Genomic DNA, 12,237 nt, shown 5'->3' on the forward strand with positions numbered 1-12,237 from the left:
AGTTATGATATTTTTGAGACAATTCATGATTGGCAGAGTCACAAGTGAGTTATACCATAAAATATTTTTCTTAAGTGAAGCTAAATGTTATAAGAGAAGGCAGTGTGGCCTAGTCGATAGCACACTAGACTGGCACTGAGGCGACCTGACTTCTATTTCCAGTTCAGCTGCTGGTCTGTTGGGTGACCTTGGACAAATCACTTCATCTCTGAGTGACTCAGTTTCTCCATCTGTAAAATGTGGATAATGATATTTGACCTCCTTTATAAAGTGCTTTGAGATCTACTGTTGAAAAGTGCTATATAAGACCTAGGTATTATTATTAGACTTATTACTCTTTTCCATGCTACAGTTCTTCAAGGCTGAGGTTGTTTTATATTTTAGATGAGCTAAATTAGAAGTGCCTAATATGTGATTGAACAGAAGGATCAATATAGTATTAGACTTTCAATAATTTTGGAATGGTTACTGCCGATGACAAAAAATGAGATAATCTAAGGAAAAACAGTACATATCCACATATTCTGTGTTTATGCAGGTTATGGGTATTTATTAAAAAATACCTAAAGATGCATATTTACTCCTTTCACGGTGTTGAAATTAGTTTGCAGAGGGTGGACCTAAGACATTCATTACACTTTTTGGGAGCAAATGCCCCTTGAGCATAGGGCCTCATGGGGATAATTTAGGATATTATTCATGGACAATAAGCTTCTCAACAGTGAAAAATAATTTGTTTACAAATTAAAAGCTACAATCCAAATATACAAAACAAATGTATTTATACTATATGTATATGGAATCTTAGAGAAGGTCTGTTATGCTTAATTTTGTTGCATCCTTAGCACCATTCATTTTAATAAAATGTATTACATGGATAAACTATGGCAAAATGTTTGTCTGAAATGTGCCATCAAAGAAGTTTAAAAATATCATTTGTTGTTTTCCCATTCTTAAACTCACTTGTTGTTTCAATACCAAATTCTTCACTCCTTCCATCACAAACTGTGAGCCTGTATTCATAACACGTGAAAACAGACTGAAAAACAAAAACAGACAACACAATGTATGAATTTGAGCATCTTTGCTTTCAGTGTTGTCTCTGTTACAAGTCTGCAGAAGTTTCTTAGAATTTTAACCTGCTCTCCATTAAACAAAATGGTATGCTCTAGTAAAACCGTGCCCTAAACCATTATATTAACTTTTTTTTTGTTGGCAGACTGAACAAAAACAGTAGTTTTTAATATTAACTTTGTGTTTTCTCAGATGCTACTCCATATCCACATTCCCAAAGCCACTTCTTTGTCCTCCTTTAAATCCCTTCTTACAGCTCTCCTCTGCCAAGCGCTCTACAAAAATCTTGATAATAGTTAGACAGCCAGTATGCTGTGACCACTGCTTTTCATGCTGTTTGGTTTGGTCTCATTGTTACCTTTTGCTCCCCCAGTCTGTTGTATCTTGTCTTAGACTGTAAGCTCTTCAGAGCAGGGATCTTCTTTTTTTTTATGTATGTGAGCAGCATCTGGCACAAAGAGACCCTGATCCATGACTGGGTCCAAGGGTGCCACAATAAATAATAATAATCAGCTGATATGACTCAATGACAAGGATAAGTGTGAGGTAGGTTACAGATTTTTGTAATAAGCCATAAATCCAGTGTCTCTGTTCACCCTGTGGGTGAACACTTTTTACAAAGTGATCTTTCTGTATCTGACCTATTAGTCGTTATCCTTAATGGAAATCTGCACAAACACTTTCAAACAATGAGCCTGGGAGCTTAAATTCACAAGTCTGCTAGACACTACAAATCATGGACTGGCCATAAATCCAGTGTCTCCATTCAGTTCATGATTTTTAGTGTCTAGATGGTAGAAATGAGTGGAGGACTGCTGCCCCAAAGGAGGCATCAGCAGAGGAGTCCTGCACCAAGGCATAATGTCTTGCAAACATGTGAACAAAGCTCCACATGACTGCTTTACAGATATCAAGGAGAGGCACCTCCTGAAGTGATGCCATAGTTGTCGCTTGTGCTCTTGTGAAATGAGCTTTTACCCCCTGGGACAGCGGATAGCAGAGTAGAATGCAGCCAGAGATCCATTTGGAGATTCTCCGAGTGGCAATGGCATGCCCCATGATTCTTTCTGTTATAGCGATGAATAGTCTCAGGGACTTCCTGATTGGTTTTGTTCTTTGCAGATAAAAGGCCAAGGCCCACCAAATATTGAGGGAATGGAGTCTTCATTCCTCTGAGGAAGCGTGCAGTTTTGGGAAGAACACAGGTAAGTGAATCGATTGGTTAAGGTGAATTCTAAAACTACTTTGGGGGTGAATTTGGGGTATAGATGCAAAGAATCCTTATCCTTATGGAATATAGTGTAAAGAGGATCTGCCATCACCGATCCAAGCTCGCCAACCGTTCTAGCTGAGGGAATGGCTATGGGGAAAGTGACCTTCATGGAAAGGAAAGACATGAAGCAAAACGCTAAAGATTCAAAGGGGGGTCTTATAAGTACTGAGAGAACAAGGTTCAGGTTAGGCTGGGGAGCAGGCTTCTGAACAGGTGGGAAGGTTCTGATTAGGCATTTCCAGAATCTGGTGGTCACTGGATGTGTGAAGATCGAGTAGCCCTGAGAAGGTGGATGGTATGCACCGACCGCAGCCAAGTGGACTTGCAAGGAGCTAATGTACAGGCCTGATATCTTCAGAGAGAGGCTATAATCCAAGATGAGAGGAATATCTGCAGTTTCTAGGAGAATGCTATTTTGATGTTCCAAGAAGAAAAGTGCTTCCATTTAGCAAGGTAACAACTTCTAGTAGAGTCCTTCCTACTATCAGAAAGGATGTCTCGCACAGCTGTGAAGCATGAACGTTCTAAGGATGACATCCATCCAAATATCAAGCCCTGAGAGGTGGAGCGAATGTGGACCGGGGTGCTTGATCCTACTGTTCCACTGAATCAGGAGCTCAGGAAACATTGGGCGAATGACTGGTAGTCGGGATGCCATACATAGGAGGTCGGGACACCAAAACTGTCTGAGCCAGTAGGGGCAATCAGGATGACCCAGGCCTTGTGCTGCCAGATTTGTGTAGCGGTCATGGCAGGAGCTGTAGTGGAGGGAAGGCATAGTTAAACTAGTCCGACCAGGAAAGAAGTAGAGCGTCACCCTGGGGGTGGTGACCATGGCCTCTTCTGGAGCTACATGTTATGCATTTTCTCTTCATCTGAGAGGTGAACAGATCCCTGGTTGGGGTTCCCCATAGAGCGAAAATATTGTGCAGTACCGAGTCCTGGCGCTCCCACTCATGGTTGACTGCAAAATGTCTGTGATGGAGCCTGCAAGCACATTTTGCTTCCCCGGAAGGTAGGCTGCTAATAGGTGATTCAATTGCTCACTCACCAGCTCCACAAGCTGACCGCTTCCGTACACAGGGAGATAGATCTCACTCCTCTCTACTTGTTGATGTAGAAGACAGTCATAACGTCTGACATTATAAGACACTGTGAGCATGGATGAATGGAAGAAAGGCCTTGATACTGATGTGCATCCTGGACTTTGAGATGTCCAGGTACCTTGTGCTGTTCAGCTGTTCATGTGGGCTCCCCAACCAAACAGGGATGTATCTGTAATATTGGTCCTGTCTGGTGAGGAAAGAAGAAAGGGGACACCCACATATACCTGATGAGGATTTGTCCACTATAGCAGGGAAGATACTACCATGGTGGGAATTGTTACCATGAGGTTCATAGAATGGCAGTTCGGAGAGTAAACTGACTGCAGCCACATTTGAAGACAATGGAGGTGGAGTTTTGTGAATGGGATGATGTAAGTGCATGAGGCCATATGATTTAAAAGAGACAGACATGTCTTGACTGGTACTCAAGGGTTGTTTGTGATCTGAGTTATGATATTGTTCATGGTCTGGAACCTGCTCTTGGGCAAGTCTGTTCTCGCACTAATAGAATTCAAGGTGGCCCCAATGAAATCCAGAGATTGTCTGTGGGTGAGAACAGATTTTTCAGCATTTTCCCTGATTCCCAGTGAAGAAAGGAGGAGCAGCACCACAGAAGTTGATACATAGGCTTCCTGGAGAGACCTGGTGACAAGGATCTGGTCATTGAGGTAGGGGAAGACAATGAGACTGCGATGTCTGACATGAGCTGTTACTACTGAGAATACCTTGGTAAAGGCTCTGGGGGCAATTGGTATGCCAAAAAGGAGCACTCTATACTGAAAATGGTCCGAGTCCACCATAAATCTGAAGAAACAACTGTGAGCAGGATGAATGTCTACATGAAAGTAGGCGTTCTTCATGTTGAGAGCCATAAACCACATGCCCTTTTTTAAAGATGGGCTTATAGATGCCAACGTGACCATGTGAAATCTGAGTTTGTGAATGAAGAAGTTGAGATGGTGGAGGTCAAGGATTGGCCTCCAACTGCCCTTCATTTTGAGCACCAGGAAGTAAGTAGATTAAAACGTGCATGGTATTGAGGAGGAATGTGTTCTATCACTTCTCGCTCTAATAAGGAGTCCACTTCTTGTTTGAGAATACTCTCATGAGAGTGGCCCTCAAAGTGGGGTGGAGAGGTTTTGGTGGAAGTAGGGACGCAAATCATCATATAGCCAGAGTGGATTACGTTCAGCACTCACTCGTCTGTTGTTGTTGCACTCCAGGTGTTGAAAAAGAGTGCTAGATAACCCCCAAAAGGTGTGTGGGGGTTGAGAGGTGTTGGGCTTAATGGTTCGGGACTCTCAAGCTCCCATCAAAAATAATGTCGCGCCGGGAAGGTGAGATTGAGGTGCATAGCGTGTCGCAGAGGGTATGTGAATGCGGATCTTTTGAACTCTCTGTCTGTTGTGTGGTGGTTCACAGGGCCTCTGGCGGAAAAAGAGCTGAGTCATGTGTCTAGGTCTAAATGATGGGTGGTGAAACTTCCTCTTAGAGGCAGGCATATATATCCCCAGTGAGCAAAGGGTAACTCTAGAGTCCTTGAGGATATGGAGGAACATGCCCATCTTTTGGTTGAAGAGCTGCAATTCATTGACTGGGAGGTCCTTGATAGTATTCTGGACCTCCCTAGGGAACTTTGATGCATGGAACCATGATTCCCTGTGCATAACAATGGCAGCAGCCAAAGCTCTAGAGGAGATATCAGTGGCATTGACTGTGGATTGGAGAGAAGTCTTGGCTATCAGTTTGTCTTTATCTATCGGAGCTTGGAAATGAGCTCTGTCCTGTTGCAGAAGGCTGTCAGTAAACTCCGCACACTTAGTATACTTCAGGAAGTTGTATTTAGCCATTAGTGCCTGGTAATTGATTATCCTGAACTGGTGGCTAGATGGTGAAAAGACCTTTCTTCCCAATAGATCCAGGTGTTTCCAATCTTTATCCGTAAGAGGAGACCGGGGATGTTGCTGTCAGGGCCTTTCAGAAGCAACCTGGACCACCAGTGAGTTGGGAGTGGGGTGAGAAAGCAAAAATTCCAACCCTTTTGCTGACACAACACTTCTCTGCCCTCTTGGGGGTGGGAGTGCAGGTGGCAGGGGCATGCCAAACTGTCTTAGCTGACTCCAGCATGGCTTCATTAACATGGAGAGCTATTCTGTTGGATCCGGATGAGTGGAGGATGTCTAAGAGTTTGTGCTGGGAGTTGTGGACCTCTTCAAGAGGAATCTGTAGTTCTCCAGGAACTCTGCAAAGGTGGTCCTGGAACTGGCTGCAGTCATCAAGGCAAGAAGGAGATGTAGGGGTCACCACTTTGTCTGGAGATGAGCATTGTAATCTTACTGGTTCTGGCAGAACTGCCTGATCTGGCGAGTAATCCTCCTCTGTAGGATCCAAGGACTGAACTGAGCATATCTTAGAGGGGAAGCAAGGGGTGACCCCCCCCAGTAGACTGGACCAACTCTGCAGGGGACAACTGATCCCAAGGCCCCCAATATGGCTAGTAGGACTGATCAATAGTGGTCATGGAGGTCCCCACTTCATGGTGTATCAATGGCTCTGAGTTAGAAGAGATGGAGATTGGTCCCAAACAGGTGCAGGTCTTTCAGGCAGTGGAGGATACATAGGATGGGGGGGCGGGGAAGTTCATTGGGTGGTTCAAAATCTCCCGATGAAGAGAAGGCCAATTTCGGTTCCAGTGGTGGTACATTCAGTACCGCTGGAAGAGAGTTATATTCTGTGCATGGGATGGGTGACAAACTCCTTCCAGCAGCAGATTCTCTTAGTGGTATTCTCTCTCTGGAGATGGAGGGGCCCAATGAAGGAGGGAATTCTGGATCTGGGAGAGTGAAAATGTCCTGTGGAGTGGCAACAGATTCAGATCTCCTTGGTGTGAAAGGGATTCTACTTGTTCAAGCCATTGGAGTTGGAGTAGACTGTGTAGCTACCAAGGCAGAAAGTGCTGTGGATAGGTGAAACTCATGACGATTGGTCTTTGTTGGTGCTGGCAGATCCCAGGGTTTGGGAGGTGCCGACAATGATGGTACCAACGTATCGCGGTCCATTACTGATGTAGCCCAATGCTTATGGGCTTTCTTGTCACGCTTCTGGGACTTAGGATGTACTAAGTCTTCAGGGGCTTAGCTGATGGGCTTGCTCAGAGCTGAATCCAACTTCTTTGAAGTGGATTTAGAGGAAGAATTAGTCTCATGCTTATGAGAGTGTTTCCTGGATTCCTAACAAGATCCCACTAGGGAGTCTGTGGGGGCAGGTTCTCCCGCACCAGAGTCAGACTTCACAGCAGGAGGCACACTCCTTGCTGAATCAGGCTGATGTATAGGGGGGAGGGCTGTCCCTGGCCTGGGTCCAATTGAGGCCTCATGACCTTCTCCATGAGGTATTTCTGGAGACAAAGTTCCTGCTCTTCTTGGATATGGCTGGGGAATAATTGGCAGATACTCCATCTTGCTGTGATGTGGGCTTTCCCAAGGCAGGATAGGCAGCGCTGGTGGTCGTCACTGACTGAGGAGGATTGTGGGCAGGAAGCACAGTTTGAAGCACGGAGTCCTGGACATAGGCTGGTACTTGAAGGGGGTATGGTGGGGAAGAGGGGTGTCTCCCCAAAACACTAAATCTAAACTCTAAGAGATCTATAAAATACTAAATTGTAATCTGTAAGAACTGTACAAGACGTTAAAACTATTTACAAAACCAAATCTAAATCTCATTTTGTAAGATGAAGCCAAAGCTATGGACAACTGGAAGTTCCGACCCAACCCATGCAGCAGTGAGAAGGAACTGGAGAGAGAGTCGTTTTGTCTAGCTTTTTATCCCCTCAGACGGAGGTACAAGGTAAGCCAGGACATATCTGCAGACCAACAGTAAACCCACACTGAAATACAATAGGAACCATCACTCAAAGGAGAACTAAAAGATTCAGCTGTTTTTTTTAAAACTACACATAGCTAAATTTATTTCAACTGTAGTTTCAGCTTTATTACATGGAATCTGATAAAAACAGTCACTTTAAAGTTTATTTATTACTGAATGCTCTCAGTGCTTATAAAATTAAAATTTATTAAATTAATAAATAATAAAAGATTTACTAGGAATTTTGGTAGATGAATTAAAAAAAACTTACCCCAATGGTTTAGCTGTAGCATTTCCATAGCTGGTAGGAGCTGAAGCCATCTTGGCAAAAGCCCTATGAAAGAAATGTTATAATCAAGTGCTTAATTTGTTTTCAGAGTTACACTACTACGTCTTCTCTTCCTATGAAGACCATTGTGGAAGGCCATCTGAGAATGGAAATGGCTCTTCCTCTAAAATCTGTCATCAGGTAATTGGGCAAACTATAAACATCTCTCTCCTTTTATTAAAAACTGAATGCATCCCTTTCATAATATCCTAGCTTTTGCCAATCTAAAGCCTATAGCGATAATGAGATATAGGTTAGACACTCAAAGAAATTAGAGTATAGTACCTAGAATTCGGGATGAGGATGGATGAAAGGTAGATTTCTCCTTTTATAAGATCTAATATTTCATAGATAGATAAGCAGGATGGCCCACAAGACTGAATCAAGGACAGAAAGCCAGGAATTCTGAATTTAAACTAGGCTCTGCTACTGAGTCACTCAGTGGCCTTCAGCAAATTACTTATTTGTGTCAAGAAAAACATATCAAGTATATTGTTTAAAATAAAGTTTAATACCATTCTCACATGTTAGAGTTCGGTTTAGAAGTGTTCACATGTATTGGCAAATCAAAGACAGCAAAATTATATAAGAACCACAATTCATTAAACATTAAAAGTAATACACAATTTCCACAAAACCTGGCTGCAGTAGTCTATGTATCTGTTTTCAACTTCCCCCCAATTACCTGCAGTTTTATGAAGAAGAAAAATTAACTTACTTCCATTGTTTTATGTAGTTCAAGGGAGTAAGATTACATCCTGCATCCGTCAATGCTTTTTTGTATTGCTCCAAATCAGCCTGAAATCATAAATGGGAGAATTGCAACTGCTTTCCACTATTCTAAATCAAACTGTCCTTGCATAGACAGATGACAAAATATGTAGATATTTTTCCTCCTCTAAACATGTTAAATAAGTAGTATAAATGCAACTTATTTTGCTATTGAAAAGACAATTTTAAAAATTCAAATTAACTTTAGGAGCTGGCAAACAAAAACTATGTTTAGAGTCAGTCAAGATTGTGGCAGGACACATCCTTCAGGTTTTCACTTCCATCTCCAATGGATACCCAAAAGCAATATGTACTCAACTTCATCAAGCTTGCAAGTTGCAAGCTTGAAATGCAAGCTTGCATATAATTTATATATCATATAATTTTCTATCAGTTATAGCAAGGCGCATCTGACTAACACATTCTATGCATTTGTGATGTTATTTGGTGTCAGGTAACTATTACGGTTTTGTACTAGATTGTAAGTTTGATGGGAATCTCATGCAACTACTGTATCATTTCCCCACATAGACCAGTAGTAGTGTTTGAACCTCCTAATCTTCAAATCCCTAATATAAACCCTTACTATTTGAACAACAGGAGTAATTGCTAGCTATTTTGTTGACCAGCCAGTGGAGGAAGATTAGCCACATGCTTTCACAATGGGTTACACAACTGTTTACAAGTCAGGAATAGAATACTGGCAATCGGGAATCCTGGATTCTATCCCTGGATTGCGGAGAGGAGTGTAGTTTACAGAGATTAGAGATAGGATAACCACAAATAATTTAGTGACTGACAGGCAGTGTGGCCCACTGGATAAGATAAGTATTGGTAATGTTCGGAACCTGAATTCTGCACCTGCAGTGACCTCGCAAAAGCTCTCGGTTAACTTATTTAAAAGATGGTGAGGAGAGACAGGGTTCAGCAGCTCTTCTATAACTGTCACTTAGATTAGGATTCATGGCTGTGGTTAATAATAAGCGCAGTAAATTGCATGTGAATTTAAAAAACACTTAGAGGTAAAATTTGAACTCCTGGTCTCTGCTTTCCCCCAGACTTCAGAGAAAAGTGAAGACCAGTGCAACTTTCACAGATTTTAAGGCCAGAAAGGTGACCATTGTGATCATCTAGTCTGACTTTCTGTATAGCAACAGGGCATAGAACTTCTCCAAAGTAATTCCTAGAGCATGTATTTTAGATCATCCAATTGTGCACGACAGCCTATTTGTCACTTGCAGGATTGTTGATAGGAGAAAGGAGAGGATACTCACCTTATGCAGTAACTGGGGCCTGGTCTACACTACGAGTTTAGGTCGAATTTAGCAGCATTAAATCAAATTAAGCCTGGACACGTTCACACGGCTAAGTCCCTTTTTTTGACTTAAAGGGCCCTTTAAACCGGTTTCTTTACTCCACCTCCGACGAGGGGATTAGCGATAAAATCGGCCTTAGCGGGTCGGAATTGGGGTAGTGTGAACGGAATTCGACGTTATTGGCCTCCGGGAGCTATCCCACAGTGCTTCATTGTGACCGCGCTGGACAGCACTCTCAACTCAGATGCACTGACCAGGTAGACAGGAAAAGCCCCGCGAACGTTTGAATTTCATTTCCTGTTTGCCCAGCGTGGAGAGCACAGGTGACCATGCAGAGCTCATCAGCACAGGTAACCGTGATGGAGTCCCAGGATCGCAAAAGAGCTCCATCATGGACCGAACGGGAGGTACGGGATCTGCTCGCCATATGGGGAGATGAATCAGTGCTAGCTGAACTCTGTAGCAGTAAACAAAATGGCAAAATATTAGAAAAGGTCTCCAAGGCCATGAAGGACAGAGGCCATAACAGGGACGCACAGCAGTGCCGCGTGAAAATTAAGGAGCTAAGGCAAGCATACCACAAAGCCAGAGAGGCAAACGGAAGGTCCGGGGCAGAGCCGCAAACATGCCACTTCTACGCGGCGCTGCATGCGATGCTAGGGGGTGCAGCCACCACTACCCCAACCGTGTGCTTTGACTCCATCAATGGAGAATCACGCAACAGGGAGCGGGTTCGGGGTACGAGGAAGATGAGGATGAAGACAATGAAGATATCTCACAGCAAGGAAGCGGAGAAACCGTTTTCCCCAACAGCCAGGATATGTTTATCACCCTGGACCTGGAACCAGTAACCCCCAAACTCACCCAAGGCGTGCTCCCAGACCCTGAGGGCACACAAGGGAACTCTGGTGAGTGTACCTTTGTAAATATTACACATGGTTTAAAAGCAAGTGTGTTTAATGATTGATTAATTTGCCCTGCCAATCGCGGCCAGTACAGCTACTGGAAAAGTCTGTTAACATGTATGGGGATGGAGCGGAAATCCTCCAGGGACATCTCCAGAAAGCTCTCCTTCATGTACTCCCAAAGCCTTTGCAAAAGGTTTCTGGGGAGGGCTGCCTTATCCCGTCCGCCATGGTAGGACACTTTACCACGCCAGGCCAGTAGCACGTAGTCTGGAATCATTGCATAACAAAGCATGGCAGCGTATGGTCCCGGTGTTTGCTGGCATGCAGACAACATCCATTCCTTATCGCTCTTTGTTATCCTCAGGAGAGTGATATCATTCACGGTCACCTGGTTGAAATGGGGTGATTTTATTAAGGGGACATTCAGAGGTGCCCGTTCCTGCTCGGCTGAACAGAAATGTTCCCCGCTGTTAGCCACGCGGTGGGGGGGAGGGGTGAAGTGATGATCCCCGAGAATTGGGTGTGGGGGGGAGGGGGGTTAGTTGGGTTTGTGCTGCATGTTAACCCGGAAACCGCAGCCCCTCCTTTTACATTGCAAACCCATTTTAAATGGCCAACCCAACGGGTGCTTGGTATGGGAAATGAGGGCGCTACTGTTTGAAACCATTCCCACGTTAAGAAGGTTAAAAAAGCCAAAAGACTGTGGCTTACCATGGCTGCCTGCAAGCCGAAATCTGATGCCTGGCACTGCGTGAGTGATCTCTCACACCAAACCGGCAGGCCCTCAATATAAGAGGAAAAATGCGACCTTGTAACGAAAGCACATGTGCTGTGTAATGTGAACAGCAAAATTTAACGTGAAAGAGTGTACCCATTGTTCTCTAAAATGTGTCTTTTCTTAACCACCTCTCCCTTCTCCTCCACCAGCTGCAAATGTTTCTCCTTCGCAGAGGCTAGCGAAGATTAGAAGGAGAAAACGGCGGACTCAGGATGATATGTTCTCGGAGCTCCAGATGTCCTCCCACGCTGAAAGAGCACAGCAGAATGCGTGGAGGCAGTCAATGATTGACTACAGAAAAGCACAATATGAACGAGAGGAGAGGTGGCGGGCTGATTTGCGGGCTGAAAATGATAGGTGGTGTCAGCTTGTAGACAGAAGGCAAGAGTTGATGCTCCGGCTGCTGGAGCATCAAACTGATATGCTCCAGCGTATGGTTGAGCTGCAGGAAAGGCAGCAGGAGCAGAGACCGCCGCTACAGCCCCTGTGTAACCAACAGCCCTCCTCCCCAAGTCCCATTGCCTCCTCACCCAGACGCCCAAGAACACGGTGGGGGGCCTCCGGCCACCCAGTCACTCCACCCCAGATGATTGCCCGAGCATGGGAAGGCTGGCCTTCAATAAGTGCTAAAGTTTTAAAGTTTTAAACTGCAGTGTGTCCTTTTCCTTCCCTCCTCCCCCACACATCCCGGGCTACCTTGGCAATTATCCCCCTAGTTGTGTGATGAATTAATAAAGATTGCATGAATGTAAAGTAACAATGACTTTATTGCCTCTGCAAGCGGTGCTCGAAGGGGGGAGGGGAGGGTGGTGTGGTTGG

At 44.3% G+C, this 12,237-nt stretch overlaps 1 protein-coding gene across 1 annotated transcript in view; it reads right to left on the bottom strand.

Moving 5' to 3' along the window:
* The window catches only part of SCFD1 (sec1 family domain containing 1), a 151,860-nt gene that overhangs the window by 54,284 nt on the left and 85,339 nt on the right, over positions 1-12,237 (bottom strand). The window contains exons 17-19 of the mRNA XM_065402604.1: positions 8,364-8,443; positions 7,589-7,651; positions 964-1,039 (exon numbers count right to left, since the gene is read on the bottom strand). Coding sequence (XP_065258676.1) covers positions 964-1,039; positions 7,589-7,651; positions 8,364-8,443 — 219 coding nt within the window. The remainder of the gene's footprint in view (positions 1-963; positions 1,040-7,588; positions 7,652-8,363; positions 8,444-12,237) is intronic.

This window comes from Emys orbicularis, chromosome 4, assembly GCF_028017835.1.
Source record: "Emys orbicularis isolate rEmyOrb1 chromosome 4, rEmyOrb1.hap1, whole genome shotgun sequence".
NCBI lineage: Eukaryota > Metazoa > Chordata > Testudines > Emydidae > Emys > Emys orbicularis.